At 36.4% G+C, this 19,574-nt stretch overlaps 1 protein-coding gene and 1 pseudogene across 3 annotated transcripts in view; both read left to right on the top strand.

The window, feature by feature from the left end:
- Positions 1–19,574, top strand: part of ATG2B (autophagy related 2B) — a 147,488-nt gene that overhangs the window by 54,127 nt on the left and 73,787 nt on the right. For 2 of the 3 annotated variants that reach the window (XM_027849044.1, XM_027849046.1), the window contains exons 9-12: positions 12,441–12,595; positions 12,691–12,799; positions 13,503–13,764; positions 18,554–18,704. In XM_027849044.1, the coding sequence (XP_027704845.1) occupies positions 12,441–12,595; positions 12,691–12,799; positions 13,503–13,764; positions 18,554–18,704 (677 nt within the window). The remainder of the gene's footprint in view (positions 1–12,440; positions 12,596–12,690; positions 12,800–13,502; positions 13,765–18,553; positions 18,705–19,574) is intronic. The other variant, XM_027849045.1, reaches the window with a different exon arrangement.
- Positions 2,955–3,293, top strand: LOC114033619 (annotated as a pseudogene).

Genomic DNA, 19,574 nt, shown 5'->3' with positions numbered 1-19,574 from the left:
CACACACACACACACACACACACACACACACACACACACACACACACTTTTTTCAAACTCCTGAATTCTTGTACTATAGATATCCATATTTTCCAGTAAAAATGTTTTTATTACAAATAAGCACAAAAAGAGGATGAACTTTAAGATCAAAGACTTAACACAACGTTGAATGGAAAGATGTGCTGTGTTTACTTACTTTTTTTTATTGTGAAGGTGAATTTGACGGTTATTTCACAGATTGTTATTTACAAAAAGATTCATAATAAAATATCTTCAGTAGACTTTTCTAATTCATTTGAAATAGCATTTTGATCTTTATCATAAATTCTGGTCTGAATAGCCCTTTCGCCATAGTTTAGATTTACTGAAACATCTGATTTTGAACCCAAAATTTTTTGCTTATTCAAAGAATTTCTAACTATTGAACAGTAACATTCACAATTATGATGACATACATTCACTATTGTGATCACATACATATATGTAGTCTACAGGGCAGTGTGTATCAATAAAAATTTTAATTCATAGAATCAGAATTTCACTGTTGGAAGGGACCTAAAGAAGTCATGGTGTAAGATTTCCCCATTGTACGAATCTATAATGTCTCTGATGGAGTCCTTCAGCTTCTTCGTAAAGTTCTATAATGATGAGAAATGTGCTGCCTCTCAAGGAAGTACATTCTATCTATGGACATTATCATTTATTTATATAGTTATCACTAAAAATTTACTTCATAGAATCAGAAATTTGCAATTGGAAAGCGCATAAAGAAGTTATGTAGGCTAATACTTCCCCTTATTTGAATCTGTAACATATTTGATATAGTCATTAAACTTCTTTTTGAAGGACTTGCAGTGATCAGAAATTTATTGCCTCTTAAGGTAGTTCTTTTTTTTCTGGATGTTTTGTAAATGTTAGGACATATTTTTGTATATTGAGTTGAAATTTAGTTTCCCATAATTCCTACTTTTTAATCTTAGTTCTGACCTCTGAAGACTAATGCATAGGTCTAATTCCTTTTCCATGTGATAATACTTCAGTAATTTGAGTATTGCTCTTATGCTCTCCCCTTCAGTCTTCCCTTTGCAATATTAAAATAAAACAACATTTAAAAGTCATTGTCAGAAAGTAAAAATGATAAAATGTCTGCTTTGTGCATTATCTTGTCCTAGCTGTTATTCAGTATAAGCTAAGTGGCTCCTGCCAGATAAAAACTTATATTATAAAACAGTAGATATCAACATAAGAACAAATATTTTTATCTTTTAAAAAGGGACACAAAGGATGAATTTGGAGTTTTTGTCATCAGTAGGGTATGAGAACAAAATAGACTGATGTACTGGAAAGTTAGGTATATTGGGAATAAGAACTTAAAATTAATGTAAGAGTAATATTAGATAATATATTTTTGGTTCAGATTTTGAAACAGTTGCCAACACATACTATGATTTATAAGAAATTTTAAATTTTGTTATAATTGTTTTCATATTTTTAATAAGGGATGGAATTCAAAACAAATATTCATGCTTGCATGTATGCATATGTAGCATAAAAGACAAGTTCAATATCAGAGTAATATATTTCAATAGTTAACATACATCTGTAATGTATAAGACACTGAAAATATAAAGATAAAAATAAAATAGTCTTTGCCTTAAACTTATATTCTTTTGTTGGGATACAACATATACACAGATAAGTATAATACAAGGTAGGGAGTGAGGGGGACACAGGAAAGATTAGATAAAGTGCTCTAGGCAAATAGTAACAACTTGGTACATCGGAAAGATAAATGGAGAATGTGGTACCTCAGTTGAGTCTTCATTGTTCCTATTTCTATTAAGGTTATTGCCATCCTCTTTCTAGTCACCCAGGTTCTCAACCTTGCATTCATTCTTGACCCCTCCTCCCCTGACATAACTAGTCAGTTGTCAGATCTTGTTGATTCTACATGTACAACATCTCTCTCATCTTCTCTTTCTGCTCACAAGCCTACCATTTTAGTTCATCATCTCTCTCCTTGATTATTGAAATAGTCTTCTAATTGGTCTCCATGTCTCAAGTCTCTTCTCATTCCTAGCTATCATTCACATAGCGGCCAAAGTAATTTTCTTAATGAATAAGTCTGACGTTTTCATTGACTTACTCAGTAAACTCCAGTATCTCCCAATTTCTTCTTGGTTCAAGTACAAACTTCTCTATTTGGCTTTATTATGCATTCCTCCCTTTCACATTTTTCAGTCCAATCAAACTGGCCTTTTTTTGTATTCTTCACAGCTGACACTGTGTTCTATCTCTGTGCCTTTCTACTGGTTATCCTCCATGCCTGGAAAGTATTCTTTCCTCACTTTTGCTACCTGGTTTTTTCTGATTCCCTACTCCCATAGCTGCTAGTGCCTTCTCTCCCCAAATTACCTTGAATTTATTTTGTATAATATTAACGTGTGCCCGTTATTTTCCTCCAATGTAATGTAAGCTTCTTGAGGTCTGGGACCATTTCATTTTGGCCTTTCTATACCTTGTGGCTAGTATGGTGACTTCCACATAATAGATACTCAGTGAAATACATATTGATTGATTGAAGATAAGCATCCTGAAAGGTAGACATGAAGAATGAATACATTCAAAGGATGAGATACAGTTCTTGCAAATGTTTTAGGTAAGGAGGTGAAATATTGAATTCAGGGAATAGTCCTGTTTTTGTTGTTATAGTAAAGAAGGGTAGAAATGTGAAATAAGGCAGGAAGAAGGTAGGAACCAGATTGTAGAGGATCTTAAATGTCAGACTAATGTGTTAGTATTTATCTTTGAGGCAGTAATCAACCAGTGAAGATCTTTGAGCAGGATGGTAATATAATTAAACTTGTCCTTTGCTGCTTGCGGGGCCCAAGAAGGCTCAGGCATGGCTGCCACAGACGAGACGATGCCATGGTGGAGACTGCTGAGGAGGCCATGGAGCCTGCCGAGGAGGACATCATGGGGCTGTGCCAGGACATGTTCTCCAAAATGGCCACGTACCTAACAGGCGAGCTGACAGCCACCAGTGAAGACTATAAACTTCTGGAAAATATGAACAAACTGACTAGCTTGAAGTATCTAGAAATGAAAGATATTGCAGTAAACATAAGTAGAAACCTAAAGGACTTAACCAGAAATATGCAGCACTTCAGCCTTATCTGGATCAGATAACTTTAATTGAGGAGCAAGTAGCAGCTCTTAAGCAGGCAGCTTACAAGTTGAATGCATATTCAAAGAAACTGGAAGCAAAGTACACGAAGTTAGAGAGGCTATGAAAGAATTCGTTAGCACAAAGACTTTAACTACAAGAGCTGAAATAAGTGGGATGGAACTTACCACTGTGCTTTAGTTCCTAAAAGGAAGCGGTGCTGCTGATCCAAGGAGAGTCCTAGCCCTCACCTCTGGTTGGATGTGTAACTTTGGCCACCTCTTGATGTTTCCTCAACCTGTAGCCCCTGGAACCTCATCTTACTTTGTGCTTCATTGTGTGCCCTGGACCACGGCTCAGAAATCAGGATTAACCCCATCTGGAGCAGACACACAGGAGAGCTTCTTGTCTCCCGGTCTCCTTCCTTCTTTCTTCTCCCCTAGGGCTCCCCCCGACCCCCTTCATAACCTGTTCTTCAACTTAAATAATAAATGTTGACTTATGACCCTCAAAAACAAAAAAAAAAAACTTGTCCTTTAGAAATACTGTTTTGGTAGTTCCATTAGGGACTGGTTAAAGGAGGGTGAAACTGGAATTACAGAGACAAATTAGGAAGCTTTTGTAGAATTCTAGGCAAGAGGTAATGAAAATCTGAACTGGAATGTGAAGTTGAGAAATTAGATTTTGTGGAGATTTATTTTTACATGGTTGAATGTTATAGTAAAAGCACTATATTGTATGTAGTGTTTATTGTTTGTTGATAATTTTAAAAACAATTTGCTCAGTCTTGCAAAATGTAGGCTCGATGGCTCTCCTTCTGTAAGATACCACTCCATATTCACTAAGCATATTTAAGATTCCTTGATTCATGCAGCTACATTCTCTGATTATTAAGTCAGGCATAAAACTGAACCACATATACCTTGTTTACTGTTGTGATTGAAGATGTCCTAGGCCCAGTATGTACATAGAGAGATTCTTTATAGAGTGTGAGGTTCTCTTAATGCTCTTGTCTTTGGATAGTATTACACAAATTATGTTAGTTCTGGAATGCTAAAGAGCTTCCTCAAGATTTAGAACAACTCAGAAATCAGCATAATGTTCTACATAGGAAAACTTGAAGAGATGAGTAATAATGTCATTGTCTAGATTTTGACATTCGGTGGAATGAGTGGCAGACATTAGTCCATTATTACTTATGTCATGGATAGTCATGAGAGTTGGATGGTGAGCTGGCTGCAGAATTGAACAGGGAGAAGAGTGTGGGTGGTATTACATTGGGGGGAATTCTGTAGCCTTTCCAATGATGCCATGATGCTCCTTGACACTAAAAAAAAAATCCTTCACCATGAATCTTCTCCTGGTGATGATGCTGTATGGCTTCTCCATTAATCTTGCTTCTGATGGCCCATTATAGCAGTTAGGCAACCCTGAATTTTCAGATCTTTACCAACATATGGAAAGCTATGGCAAGATCTGCTTTTTTAGAAAGGCCTCTATCATGGTTCTAGTAACAGAAGAAATTTCCCTGAATATTGACATAAGTGTAGAGATCATCAACATGAGCATCATCATTAGGTTGGTCACAGTGGTCTCACACACACACACACACACACACACACAGTAGTTGGTCACATACATTCTTTGCCCGTGCATGTTTCATGAAACAAAGAGCACTTAAAAAAATGATTCTCAGTCTTGTATCCCTTTTTGCTTCTACAGTGATGGTTGTAGAATGACAGAAAAGGGAATAAGAGTTATATATACAAATTATAGACTCTCTAGAGTCTATAATTGTGACCTGGATGCCTTTGACATCTGGTGAAGCCTACAGGCCCCTTTTTGGGATAATGTTTTTAAATTCATGAAATAAAATACATAGGATTATAAGGGAAACTGATTAGTATTGAAATATAGTTATCAAAATATTAAAAATTCCGAAATGTCCTGAAATTTATCCCTTGTAGTTTGTAGATGCCAGGCTAAGAATTCCTGCTCTGTATCAAATCCATAAACATGAATGCAAAGATTGGTACTTAACTGTTGATGATCTTTGTCCAATTATCAACAAATTTACATGCTACTAGAAGAACCCAACCACATTAATATAGATAATTCTTATTATAAAGCCAAAAGATGATAGGAAGTTCCTGCTAAATGGAAAGATGGCTCAAGGGTTCTCTCGAGAGAAACCAGCAAAAGAGGTGTGTGTATCATGGGGCCAAAGGCAGTAAGAAACGTCATTTCATGGAATACCTGTTATCTTGTCTTATGGTATTCTTGATGGAACATAAAAAAAAAGATTATTACTGTGAGCATAATGGATGAATAGAGAGTGAAATTCTTTAAAAAACTTGGTCAGATCTTCCAAACCAAGTCAATACATATTTTAATAATTGGTAACTTGAATGAATCAATGAAGAAGCATTTATTAAGCATTATACTAAATGCTTATGATCCAAATCCAAAAATAGTCCCTACCCTTAATAAGGAGCTTATATTCTAACAGGGGAAACGATACTTAAATTCTAAAACAGAGAGAGGTGGCCATGGAAGGATATTTTAGAAAAGTTAAAGTAGTCATTGGAGCCATAGGGCACAGAATTCAATTGATTAAGGTTATAGAATTGGAAAAAGAATACGGGTGGAGTTGGGGGGATGTGTGTAGCACCATATAAGGGCTGGAGGGTGAAGCGAAGCAAACTAGAGGCCAGGCCTTGATGTAATAGACTTCTGAGGTAACCACCAATCAAAACAATGAGGCTGCTGCATGGAGGTCTTGGACATGAAAGGCTTTTTTTCCTGTACTGAATGCCATGTCCAGTTATTGAAGTGGGTAGAACCATTTATAAGGTTGATTTAAAAATATGTTGGAAAATATGGTTTTGATTTAAGAAATGAAAGAGGCCAAAGACTTGCAGACTGTTCAGAAGCTTTATGTTATTATATCACAGGTATTTTCTTCAAGAGAAGAGCCATGGCAAGCACTGAAAAAAAAATCACTAAATGAAATTAAATATAATTCAACAGATAGGAAACACCTAGTTACAGTTGTGGCTCAGAATCAACTGTGTTTGTGTAAGTTTGATCAGATGTCAAAATCAATATTAAATTAGAAGGAAGATAATAATAAATTAAGCGCTCTAAACATTTCAGTCACTTCAATCTGATTTTGGCAATCTATCAATGATGAAAATTGGGAAATGAAAAAAAACAAAAGATACTGACTTTATACATTTCCTATAAAGTTTGCCAATTTAAAGCAGTTCACAGCGAGGAAACAGTGATAGTGATGCCAAGAAGAAAAGAGTGTTAATGAAACATTTAAATTTATAGAAGATAATATAGAAGGGAACATGGACAAATAGTAGAATACTGTTGATATTTCTGTGTTAAATTTATTATGTATTTTTAAGATACCTATCTTATAGAAAATTCATTATTTCACATACAGTCCTCTTCTTTATGAAAATGTTGATGTTTGTTGAAGTTTGTTTAAGTTCACAACTTAAAAAAAATTAAGGAAAACTCCGTGGAGAAAAAAAAAAGCCCAAGTCTATAGAAAGCTTGACATGAGATAAAAGTAAGCCATATCATATTTCAACAGGATTCATCCATGAAGCTTACCAAAGGGCAGGAAAGAGATGGGAAAATAACCACTTGTTAGAATTTTTATTACACTCAGTTTTCTTTGTCAGTGACAGTGGTATTATCAAATTTTGATCCAAAATCTCAGTCCCAATGTGTATAAGAAAAAAAGAGATATGGCCTTGAACTTGGAAAGACAGACTGCTTAAGAAGAAGTTCACATTAAGGACATACATGCTAGAGGTGGTAAGAATCATCTTGTGGCTCTAAGAAGTTGTAGCATGTACAGTGGCCACACCCTCGTATACTGTCTCAGTAGGTGGGCTAAACCAGGTTGAGGATAGCTGATAAGCTTTAAAACTGTTGGTGAGTTATGGGGATGCCTACTCCAAGCATGTGAAAACTTCTGGCAAAATGTGTGGATGAGAACAGTTTGTTCTAGTGGCCAAGAAGACAGCTGAAGCAAGTGCTGTGGAACTTGGTAAGACATCAGAGATGATAAGGTCATCCATTGTATCCTGGGCCATCGACTTTTGTCCTGCCACTGGACTTTGATGACCCTGGACCCTGGAAGAGTGACTATTTGTGCAACTTTGCCTCACTTAAATGCAATTGACGAGCAAGTCAAGACATCACTCAGTTGTGATGTCATTGGTGAAGGACAAACAATAACAAAGACATAGTCATGAAAAAATTAATAATTTGTTTTGCAAGATATTTCAGTGTATGGAAGATAACCAAAAGAACAAAAAAAATCATAGATGATACTACTCCCTGAAAAAAGGATCTTGAGGACAATAATTCCACCTATGTTTGCTTTCTCATTTTTATAATTTGTGTAGCTAGTGATCTACATATGTATTGAGTACATTTTTTATTTTAAAACTATGGGAATGGGATAATGAGGACAATGGAGGATCTCTGTTCGGTCCTTTCAGTCGTGTACAACTCTTTGTGACCTCATTTGGGCAAAGATACTGGAGTGGTTTGCCATTTCCTTCTCCAGCTAATTTTGCAGGGCAATGCAACTTGCCTAGGGTCAACACTTAGTATCTGAGGCTGGATTTGAATTCAGGTCTTCCTGACTCCAGGCCTGGCGCTCAATCCACCTAGCTGCTCTTAAGGATCTCTACTGGGGCCTCAGTCATGAAAGATGAAAAAATATGGTTAGGTGGTAATCTCATTTGATGGAGAAAATGCCGCTATTCAAGACATCATAGCTGCATTGTAGCAAAATAATGAAATATTGATATTTTGTGTCTCTTTTGGCTGTATAGTCATTTAATGCCACAATCTCAGAATCAAATTTGCATGTGATCTCAGTACAGTAGAGAGGCAGGTATTCGTTTTCAGTAGGCAGCATCATATGACCAGTGATAACCCATGTTCAGGAAGTAATGGGAGGTAGTTGTATGACCCTGGACGAGTCATTTAACCCCAATTGCCTTGCCCTCCCCAAAAAAATTAGTAATGGGAGGGATGTCATGAAAATATATGATCAGCTGGGTGTGGTGGTACCCACCTGTTCCTATTGCTGGGGAGGCTAAGGCTGGATGATCTTTTGAGTTTGAGAATTCTAAGCTGTAGTAGGAATAAAGTTGATTGGGTGTTTTCATGAAGTCTTTGGCACCAGTATGGTGAGCCGTCAGATTAGGAAGCTACCAGGTTGCCTAAGGAGAGGTGAATTGGCCCAGGTTGGAAAAACGGAGCAGGTCAGAGCTTCTATGCCAATCAGTATTGGGACCAGGCCTATGTGTGGCCACTGTACTTTTAGTTTGGGCAATATTAGGGAGACCCAGTTAAAAAAAGAAAAAAAGAAAACATGTTTAGAAAGATAGGGGTAAAAAACAAACAAACAAAAAAAAGCAACAACAACAAAAAAGGGTAGGAGTAGGCAAACTGGAGAAAGAGATAATAAATGGATCTTCAGTCAATAATTTATTAATCACTTGCTTTGTGCCACATAAAGCAAATGTAAAATCTTCTACTCTCAAGGGTAGTAATTATATTCGAGAATGTGAAATAGCATATACATATAAGAGATCTACAGATTAGATTGAAGGGAACATTAGAGGGAAAGTCACTGGCTGGTGGGGAAACAAAAACTATCTCCTGCAGAATTTAGTGTTTGAGCTGAGTCTTGAGATGCATCACACATTATAAGAGGTAGATGTGAAGAGGGAGAGCATTCCAGTAGTAGGAAATAGCCAGTGCAAAGGCATGGAGACAGGAAATGGAGTGCCATGTTTGAGGAATGGCAGTTGCCTGTATAAGTAGACCATAGTGTTAATGAAAGGGGAATAATGTGTAAGAAGACTGGAATACTAGGAAGGGGCCAGAATAGCTTTAGTAACTCATGTGGGATTGAAGCTTAAGTGCAAGACTTGGCCCAGAGAAATCTTAGAGTCACCAGTATAGAGATGATGATTAAACCCCTGGCAGTTGATAAGATCATTAAAAGAGAGAAAAGAGAGCTCAGGATAAAGCCTTGAGGGACATTCACATTTAGCCATGAATGAAATGCCAACAAAAAAGACAGGAGTCATTAAAGAGATAGGAAGTGAACCAAGAGAAACAGTTTCTTTCTTACCTTTTTTTTTGTTTTGAGAAACAGTTTCAAAAAAAAAAATCAGAGGAGAGAGCATCCAGGAGGTGAAGATGATCAATAGTGTTAGATGTTGCAGAGAGCTTTAGAAAGATGAAGATTGAGAAAAAGCTATTAGATTTGGCAATTAAGAGCTCATTGATAACTTTGGAGACTTTAATTGAATGATGATGTCAGAAGCCAGATTGCAGAAGGTTTTGAAGAGAGGGAGAGGAAATGAAGTGGAGGCATGGTCTTTGGATTGCTGTTTCAAGGCATTTAACTGAGAAGGGGTGAAGGGAGATAGGATAATTGGTAATGAGAATGGTATGCTTTTGTGAGGGATTTTCCTTTTTTTTAAAGAATGAAGGGCATGTGGGTATGATTATAGGTAAGTGGGAAAGAGGAGGTGGTAGTAGTAGTTGTAGTTGTAGTAGTAGTAGTAGTAGTGGTAGTAAGAGAGGGATGGATACTATCTGTTGGAGAAAATGGAGGGGTTTTGTAAAGAAATTAGCATTGGTGTCTGGGGTAGAGGAGATAGTAGACTATGATGTGGGAAATATGAGAAGTGGAGAATGCCCTTTTGCCAAACAGCTGAGAGGAATGGTGGAGTAGATAACATGGGAGACTTGAAGAACAAAGAGAATATTTGGAATAGTCACTGTATTTAGTGGAGTATTGACTTGGTTAAGGAGGAGTAGAAGGATTGCCTTCCAACTGTGAGGGCCCATTTGAGATTGGATAATAATAAAGTGATTATGATATTATAAAGAAAACAAATTTGAAAGATTTAAGAACTCTAACCAGTGCACAATGACCAAGCACTACTCCAGACCAAAGATGAAGCATGCTATTTGCTTCCTGATGAATAGGTGTTGGATCTGAGATTTGGAAAGAGGTATGCATTTTTGGATACCTCATATGTGAATTATGCTTATTTTTTTTATTTGATTATGCTTATTTGTTTAAATGGGAATTTTTTTAAAATCTGGGGCAGGATTTAGGGGTGGAAGAAAGGAGGAAAGGGGGCCTGAATGATAGAAATGTTAAAAAAGGAAGAAAAGAAATTAGAGGGTTATTGAAATATTTATCAAAATACAGAGAAGAAAACAGGTGGTTTGGATGGGCACACAGAAAACAAGGATCGCTTTAAAACTAATATGTTGAATTATATGCTTAAAAAAATACAAGCAGTTTGTAATAAAGATTTATGATTTTATAAACTATCCTCTTTTTTCCGTTCTTTACATATATAGGGAATCCATGAAGTCTTAGTTCAGTTTTAAGTTAATAAGCTTAAAACAAAAGCTAATAGACTTAAAACTGAACTGAGACTTCTAGGACACTCTGTTATAAATGTTCATATTAACTGATGTTTGTCAAGTACAGAGAAATAAAAAAATCATTTAAAAAGATTAGATAGTTTTTTTGGTGTACTCATTGAGCATGGTGTAGTAGCTTCTAGTTCTCTTCTGTAGCACATGACTAGGAATAAAGGAGGATTGTGGAAGAATCCAGGATTGAGCTTTGGCAAGGCATGAGACCAAGGGCTAAGGAGTTTGGGAGTAGAGGAAAATGTAGAGTTGAATTGGTTCATTAAGAGATTGAGACTGAGAAAGGTGGAGAGTGTGTAGCCAAAACAGGGGTTATGTCCTGGGAAAGAGTAATGAAGGTTGGATGTTGTAGTGAGGATGAAGAATAGTTTTAAGGTTGTAAGGCAAAGGGAGAGATAGAATCATAAAGGAATTTTGGAGTTCTTGAATCCAAAAATGGAAACACTTGTGATGGCAAGATAACAATCTTAGTATGTAAGTTGAATGGAATGGAGGAATAGGTCATGGAAGTTTAATAGACTAAGCTGTGTTTGAAGGAATATCAGCATATAAGAAGTATGATGTATGAAAGCAAGAGTTTGGGTGGAGAAGTCTACTGTGAGGCACTAAACTTATTGAGAAGGGAGGGAGAATGTCCTGGGAGTTTGTAGATAAAGGGCACCAGAATTTGGATTAGGTATAATTTGGATATCATGAACCTAAAAGGGAAGAGTAGATTGGCAAATGGTGGCAGTTACAAGAGAGTTGGAAGTGGTGATGGGGAGCAAAAAATAGTCTGAGTTATTGGGACCAATGACTTAAAGAAACATTGGAGATGTGAAGCCAGTACTGGAAAGGATGGCAGGGGATGCAGTGTCCAGTGTCAGAAAGTAAAAGAAAAGAGAACAAAAGAGATTTAAAATGAAAAGAAGTTTGTTAATTATGCAATGGGCATTCTAGAAGTATAATAGAATGAATGGGCAGATCTGCAGTGAGACACAGGGGGCATTGCTGAATAAAGTTGAGGTGGTGAGGAATGAGGGATTAGATAGGTGAAGCTAGGGTTCTCACCTATCTCTCACTAAGAGAGTAGAGCTATATTAATCATACTTTATTGAGCTCAAGCAGAGTATCAGTGAATGGAGAGGTCTTTTGAAGAAGGCAGGTGATAAGAAAGTTCAAGGTCACACTTCAAAGCTGTTGTACCATTCTTGTGGCTCAGGTTACTTCCGTGCAGGCATAGGCAAGACCTAGAAAAAGGCTGGTCAAGCATGACAGGCTTATGTTTTTCGTTAATAGTAATGTTAAAAGACCTAGATAGGGATGGGGAACCTGCAGACTCATGGACCACATGTGGCCTTTTAGGTCCTTGGGTATGGCCTTTTGACTGAGTCCAAGTTTTACGGAGCAAATCCTTTAATTAAGGGGATTTGTTCTGTGAGTTTGGATTCAGATGATCAGAGGCATGTTGGATGGGGTCTTCTGTAGAAGCCTTATAGGAGGTCTTTGATAGGAATTGCATTGCATGAGAAAGAATAGATAGATTGGTTGTGATCTTCACAACTGGAAAGAGTATCTCCATTGATGGAATTCTGGTTCCACTGAACTATTGAATTATTTTTTTCTTTCTATTTACTAAAATATTTCCTCAATACAAAAAAGTTTTTTTTAAATAATAATATACATTTCTAAACTTCAAAATATGGAATCATTTACAACATGCCACTTTATTTTAAAAATTAGATTATGTGCATTTACAATGAAATTAACAAAGTATATTTTTTCCCAGAAGAAGAAGTTTTCTTCTCCATGGCTGATATGGATATGTCCCATAGTCTCTCATCTCTTCCTCCTCTTGGAGATCCCCCAAATATGGATCTTGATCTCTCCTTAACTAGTACATTCACAAATACTCCAGCAGGATCTCCATTGAGTGCCACTGTGGTAAATTATAACTTATTCTGGTTATTGGGTTGTTGTTACTGTGTTCTTCAAAAAAATATGCATTTTTGTCCTGCAACTGTGTTTTTCTATTATAGCTTCAGCCAACTTGGGAAGACTTTCTTGATCAGCATAAAGAGGAACAACCAATCAAAGGACCTCCGTTTTCATCCAACTTAATTCACCAGACATCTTTACAAAGGACTTGTAAGTAAAAACAAAAGTGACTTTCACTCATTCTTTCCTTATTATAATCTTCCAGTTGAAAATCTTTGATTTATTTACAAATTACCATTGTTGCTGCTTTCATGTTCCCATCATAATACAAATGTTAGTTTAGGCAATTCAGTATAATTTATGAAGAAAATGAAACAGTTGAACTATTAATTTTACATTATCTCAACATAGATGTCTGTTAAATATTAATATTTTTAGTGAAAACATAATACCATAAAAATTACATTTTGTTATTACAGTGTAGGAGTCTTAACTATCTGATTTTTGTTTCACTGTTTCTACTTTCCTTAAAAGAGAACCTCAGGTTTCTTCTCTGCAAACTTTAATTGAAATAAACAAGGCATAAAGGAAGATTTGGTGAGCAGAGTTTGGTTAATCTTTAACTTTTTTCAGTTGTTTTTTTTTTTAAATTGCAAAAGCCTTGTTTACACATTTACTTCTGTAACATTCTTTCCTCCTTCAGGTATCATGGAACTGGATATGAGATACAGATAGATAACTGAATTTCTTTTCTTTTTAAAAAAATATTTCCTGATATTACTTAAACTGTTGTGGTCATCTTATTTTTTTAAGTTATTACATGAGTAAATGTTTTACAAATTTAGATGTTGTATATTGCTATTGAAAATTAAATTTACAGCAAATAATTTTGAAATTTATTTGTGTGTTTCAGCTCTTCCTTCCAGATCTGTTTCACTGGATGAGTCCAGGCCTGAATTTATTTTTAGATTAGCTGTGGGAACTTTTTCAGCCTCTGTACTTCACATTGATCCTTTATCACCACCTGAAACTTCTCTGAACCTTAATCCATTGACTCCAATGGCATTATATTTCTTTAATTGCATAGAAAAGATTGATCCAGTAAGATTTCTGGCACATGATTTTGCATCTTTCAGAGAAGTGTTTGGAGAGGCTTGCTCTCATGACCACCTTAGGTATGTGTAGTTTTAAAATTTTTGCTGTTGGAGTAAGTAAAAACTAAGTAGTGATTTTTAAAAGTAAGCTTTGTAATTTATTACAAATTGTATTTTAAATCCAGCCTATAAGTGTAAATGAATGGAAAATGAATGTTACAGTGTTCTGTACGTATGTCTGTTGGGTTCTAGCGTATTTGGGTTTCTCAAGAACAAAAGTCTCAATATAATATATGGAATCTAGATTTTCCTATCTCTCTCCTACCTTGGTGTTATGCAACCCTATTTTAAGATATTATTTTTCCTGCTTTTATGCCATTCCAACTAGTAGTTTATAGTTGTTAATACCACTCACTGTAATGGGCAAATGGTACAGATTTAGTGGAAGAAACAAAAAGTGTTGAATTAAAAGTTGTCCAGAAACAATATGAAGTGGGTTGAGGACATACATAGAATCTTAGTTTCTTACTTTTGATCCACATTAAGTAGAGGCTAAATAGGCAGGTACAGTAAATATTTGTAAGTGTACTTAGTATCATAATAACTTTGATCATCACTCTAGTGCGCAGTAATTTAGAACATGTAGATTGAAGATAGGAATTAGTTTGTTTTTTTTTTTTTTTTTTTTAGTGAGGCAGTTGGGGTTAAGTGACTTGCTCAGAGTCACACAGCTAGTGAGTGTTATGTGTCTGAGGCTGGATTTGAACTCGAGTACTCCTGACTTTAGGGTCGGTGCTCTAGCCACTGCATCACCTAGCTGCCCTGAAAATAGTTATTTTTGCCATTTATTCTTTGATCATTTAATATGTAAAACATTAATTTTGAATCAAGAATTAATTTTCTCTTGATATTCTTTCCTCCCCCTTTCCACCCAGATAGTTTATAAAATTTATATTGACCATCAACTTTTACCACCTACCAGTCTTAATGATCTTTATCTTCTTTTACCCTCTGTATTCCTAGTTTAAGGGAATAAAACTCTAACATCGGAAACTAAAAGAAAAAGCAATAGAAAGGAGCCATAGAGATTATAAATTACTTTTATGTCTCGCACAACAGACTTAGGTCTGATTTGATTTCTTTAAGATAAAAACACATAATTTGAGAAGCTACCAAAAAGTATCTTGCTTTTTACATGTTTGAAAATAAATATATATGACAGGATAAATGTTGATAAGGTGATAGAGGAGTAGTAATATATATATGTCTATGATAATAATTGTTCACTAGCAAGCATAGGGAGGCAATTTTCATCCTGTGAAAAAAGTGAACATTTTATCTTTACATTTAACATCTTCAGAAATGTTAGCAATGATAATTGTTGGAAACTCAGACGTGGCAAATAAGTTGATATTTATTTAATGGCATATGTAGTAGTTACTGTGAGGGTAAATAAGACATTCATGTAGTTCTTGCCTTTAGGGAGCTTGAAATTCAGTAGTTGAGAGAGGAAAAAATACATAAATAACTATGAGGCAGGTGCTATAAAAGAGGAGTAAGACAAAGACTATTGAGGTTCAGGGGTGTGAAGGATCAAAAATAGTGACACTGTGGGTGTTCAATGTCATTTTTTTTCTTTTTAGTTGTCAACATTCACTTCTACAAGATTTTGAGTTCCAAATTTTCTCCCAATCTCACCCCTCCTCCCACCCCAAGACAGCATGCATTCTGAATACCCCTTCCCCTAATCTGCCCTCCCTTTTGTCACCTGCCCCCTCTCCCCCCTTCGCTTATCCTCTTCCCTTTTTATTTTCCTATAGGGCAGGATATATTTCTATACCCCGTTGCTTGTATATCTTATTTCCAGTTGCATATGAAAACAGTTTTTAATATTTGTTTTTAAAACTTTGGGTTCCAAATTTTCTCCTTTCCTCCTTCCCCACCCACCCTTATTGAGAAGGCAAGCAACTCGATACAGGTTATATGTGTAAAACACTTCCATAATAGCATGTTGTGGAAAACTATATTTCCCTTCATCCTATTCCACCCCCTGTGTATTCTATTCTGTCCTTTGACCCTATCCCTCCTCAGAAGTGTTTGCTTCTGATTACCCCCTTCCCCAATCTACCCTCCCTTTTATCATCCCCCCACTCTCTTATCCTCTTCCGCTCTATTTTCCTGTAGGGTAAGATAGCTTTCCATACCCAATTGAGTGTGTGTGTTATTCCCTCCTTAAGCCAAATCCGAAGAGAATAAGATTCATTCATTCCCTCTCACCTCCCCGCTCTTCCCCTCCACTGTAAAAGCTTTTTCTTGTCTGTTTTATGTGAGATAATTTACCCCATTCTCTCTCTCCCTTTCTCCTTCTCTCAGTATAATCCTCTCTTACCTCTTAATTTTATTTTTTAGATATCAGCCCTTCATCTTCAACTTACCCTGTGCCTCTTTGTGTCTGTTTATACTTAAAAATTTTTTCCCCTCTAACTACCCTAATGCTGACAAAGTTCTCATGAGCTACAAATACCATCTTTCCATGTAGGAATGTAAGCATTCAACTTTAATAAGTCCCTTATGATTTTTCTTTCCTGTTTATCTTTTCATGCTTCTCTTGAGTCTTGTATTTGGAAGTCGAATTTTCTATTCAGCTTTGGTCTTTTCATCAAGAATGCTTGAGAGTCCTCTATTTCACTGAATATCCATTTTTTCCCCTGCAAGTTTTGTTGAGTAGGTGATTCTTGGTTGTAATCCTAGCTCCTTTGACCTCTGGAATATTGTATTCCAAGCCCTCCAGTCCCTTGATGTAGAAGCTGCTGAATCTTGTGTCATCTTGATTGTGTTTCCACAGTACTTGAATTGTTTCTTTCAGGCTGCTTGCAATATTTTCTCCTTGACATGGGAACTCTGGAATTTGACTATAATATTCCTAGGAGTTTTCCTTTTGCGATCTCTTTCAGGAGGTGATGGGTGAATTCTTTCAATTTCTATTTTATCCTCTGGTTCTAGAGTATCAGGGCAATTTCCAGTGATAATTTCTTGAAAGTTGATGTCTAGGCTCTTTTTTTGATCATGGCTTTCAGATAGTCCAGTAATTTTAAAATTATCTCTCCTAGATCTATTTTCCAGGTCAGTTGTTTTTCCAGTGAGATATTTTACATTGTTTTCTATTTTTTCATTCTTTTGGTTTTGTTTTACAATTTCTTGATTTTTCATATTTCATTCAGTGAGCTTTTGGACTTCCTTTTTCATTTGGCCAATTCTGCTTTTGAAGGTATTCTTCTCCTCGTTGGCTTTTTGGACCTCTTTTGCCATTTGGGCCAGCTCTTTATGTATATATGTATGTATGTATGTATTTATTCATTTATTTATTAACTATCTGCCTATTTATCAATCATTATTTTATTCATTCATTCATTCATTCATTTATTTATCCATTTATCTATTCATTCATTCATTCATTCATTTATTCATTCATTCATTTATTTTTGGGTAGGCAGTTCAGTTAAGTGACTTGCCCAGGGTCACACAGCTAGTAAGTATTATGTGTCTGAGGCCAGATTTTGAGCTCAGGTTCTCCTGAATCCAGGGCCGGTGCTCTATCTATTGTGCCACCTACCTGTCCCTTAGTCTATTTTTTAAGGTGGTGTTTTCTTCAGTATTTTTTTTTGGGGGGGGTCTCCTTTAGCAAGCTGTTGACTTGTTTTTCATGATTTTCTTGCATCGTTCTCATTTCTCTTCCCAGTTTTTCCTCTATTTCTCTTACTTGCTTCTCAAAATCCTTTTTGAACTCTTCCATGGGGACTGATTCATATTTTTCTTGGAGGCTTTGGATGTAGGAGCTTTGACTTTGTTGTCTTCTACTCGTTGTGTGTTTTGAACTTCTTTATCACCAAAGAAAGATTCTATGGTCTGACTTTTTTTGTGCAGTTTGCTCATGATCCCAGCCAATTACTTGAGGTTTAAACTCTTTGTTAAGGTAGGGGTCTGCTTCCAGTGTGGAGAATGTACTGTCCCAAGTTTTGGGAGTTTTGTGTAGCTGTTTTCAGAGATACTTCTAAGAACCTATAAATTTTCAGTTTATCCAAGGTGGTACAATCAAGTGTGAGGTGTTTATTGCTTTCCTGGCCTGTGCTCTGGTCTGTGAGTGATCACAAGCCCTGTTTTCTGCCTTGGGACTGTGAGGAGGATTCCCTTTCCACTGTTGCCACAAGCTCTGCTATGCCAGTGCTCCTCCTCGCCCCAGGACTACCCAGGACTGCAACCCAGATCCAAGCACAGGCAAAGCAAGAGAATCCTGCTTCAGCCCCAGCAAAGAGATGCCTGCAATTCCTCTCTGATTAGCCACTTGATCCATCTGTGGGCTGAGAGCTCTGGAAGCAGCTGCTGCCCTGGGACTGGGGCTGAGACTGAGCTCCTCTTCCACCACAGTCAGACACACCTTTTCTACTGACCTTTTAAGTTGTCTTTGGCATTTGTGAGTTTAGAAGTGTGGAAACCACCACATCTCCCCTGAGGAACTGCTCCAGGTTCACTGAGGCCTGGTCTTTGCCTGTGGGGCCCACGCTGAAGTGCCCTCTTCTCCCAGCCCAGCACAATAGACCTTTTTGATCAACCACCCAGGTTGTCTTGGGCTGGAAATTTGTTTCACTCTGTCTTTTTATAGGTTCTGCTGCTCTAGAATTTGTTTAGAGCCAATTTTTACAGGTATTTGGAGGAGTTTGGGGGAGAGCTCAAGCAAGTCACTGCTTTTACTCTGCCATCTTGGCCCTGCCTCCCTCAGTGTCATTTCTTAAGGGCAAATCTGAGCTATCAGTTACATAGTTTTTATTCTCAAGTAGGTGGATATTTTCAGTTATTATATTTTTCACAACAGATTTATTGGTACTGGCATCAAAGTATCCTATGAACAAAGGCAAAGATCAGCTTCTCGGTATTTTAGTATTGATATGTCAGTTGGACAGATGGAGCTTTTGGAGTGCCTGTTTCCTACTGATTCTCAGACTGTTTCTACACACTACACGGAGGTATGATACTTTTATTTTAACATTTTTTTCTAAACAAGTTAAGTATTTGAATAGTTTATAGTGATCAGTTTTTTTTTCAGAAGTGAATGTGGCATGTGTAAAAGAAGTAGTGTATTTTTTGTTAAATGTATGTATGTTATATACTATATTTTCATGTAAGTTTTTAAAGGATGTTGTAGGAATCTGCAAAAGTTTTTCATTGAATTTCCTTGTCCTTGGATGCCAAATCGGAAAAAAATACCTTTTCACTTTGCTCATCTTCAAAGGAGCTTTAGCTTTAGCTTTAGTTAAATTTTTAGAGTGTAGGTCTAGACATATATCATAGTATTTAGAAGTACAAGGGTCCTTAGAAATCAACCAGTCCAACCTCCTTAGGAAAGCAAGACTCAGAGTGTCTTTGCCCAAGATCCTTATTAACCAAATAATGATTATTTTAAATATATTGATTTAAGCTTCTAATTCCTCATCATTGCACCAGAGATGCTGAAGTATGGAAAGGCAGTGGAGCGCAAGCTATGTAAGTCCCACCAATCTTTAAATATGGTCCAGGCATGTACTTTGTGCCTGTTATCTGAGAACCAGCTTAAGTTCAGAGATGCTCATCACTAGAGGATTGGCTCTCAGGTATTAAATATTTTTTGCTACAGTAACTTCTTAAATAGTTTTCTGAGGTGTGGATGGTTAATGATCTGTGTCAGTAAAAGTAGAAGAATAACCTAAATGTATGAAACCACAGATCCTTGAAATATCAAAGTATAGAATCATAATAATTTGCTCATATATCACTGTACAATTTATGAAGCACTTTACTCATAAATACTCTGTGAGGTAGGTAGCAGAATTATTATTCTTTTACTGATGATGTTGAGA

Source organism: Vombatus ursinus, unplaced genomic scaffold (assembly GCF_900497805.2).
Source record: "Vombatus ursinus unplaced genomic scaffold, bare-nosed wombat genome assembly UNPS02007284.1, whole genome shotgun sequence".
Classification (NCBI taxonomy): domain Eukaryota; kingdom Metazoa; phylum Chordata; class Mammalia; order Diprotodontia; family Vombatidae; genus Vombatus; species Vombatus ursinus.
Note: the sequence above shows the minus strand (reverse complement) of the source record. Positions and strands in the feature narration are given on the sequence as shown.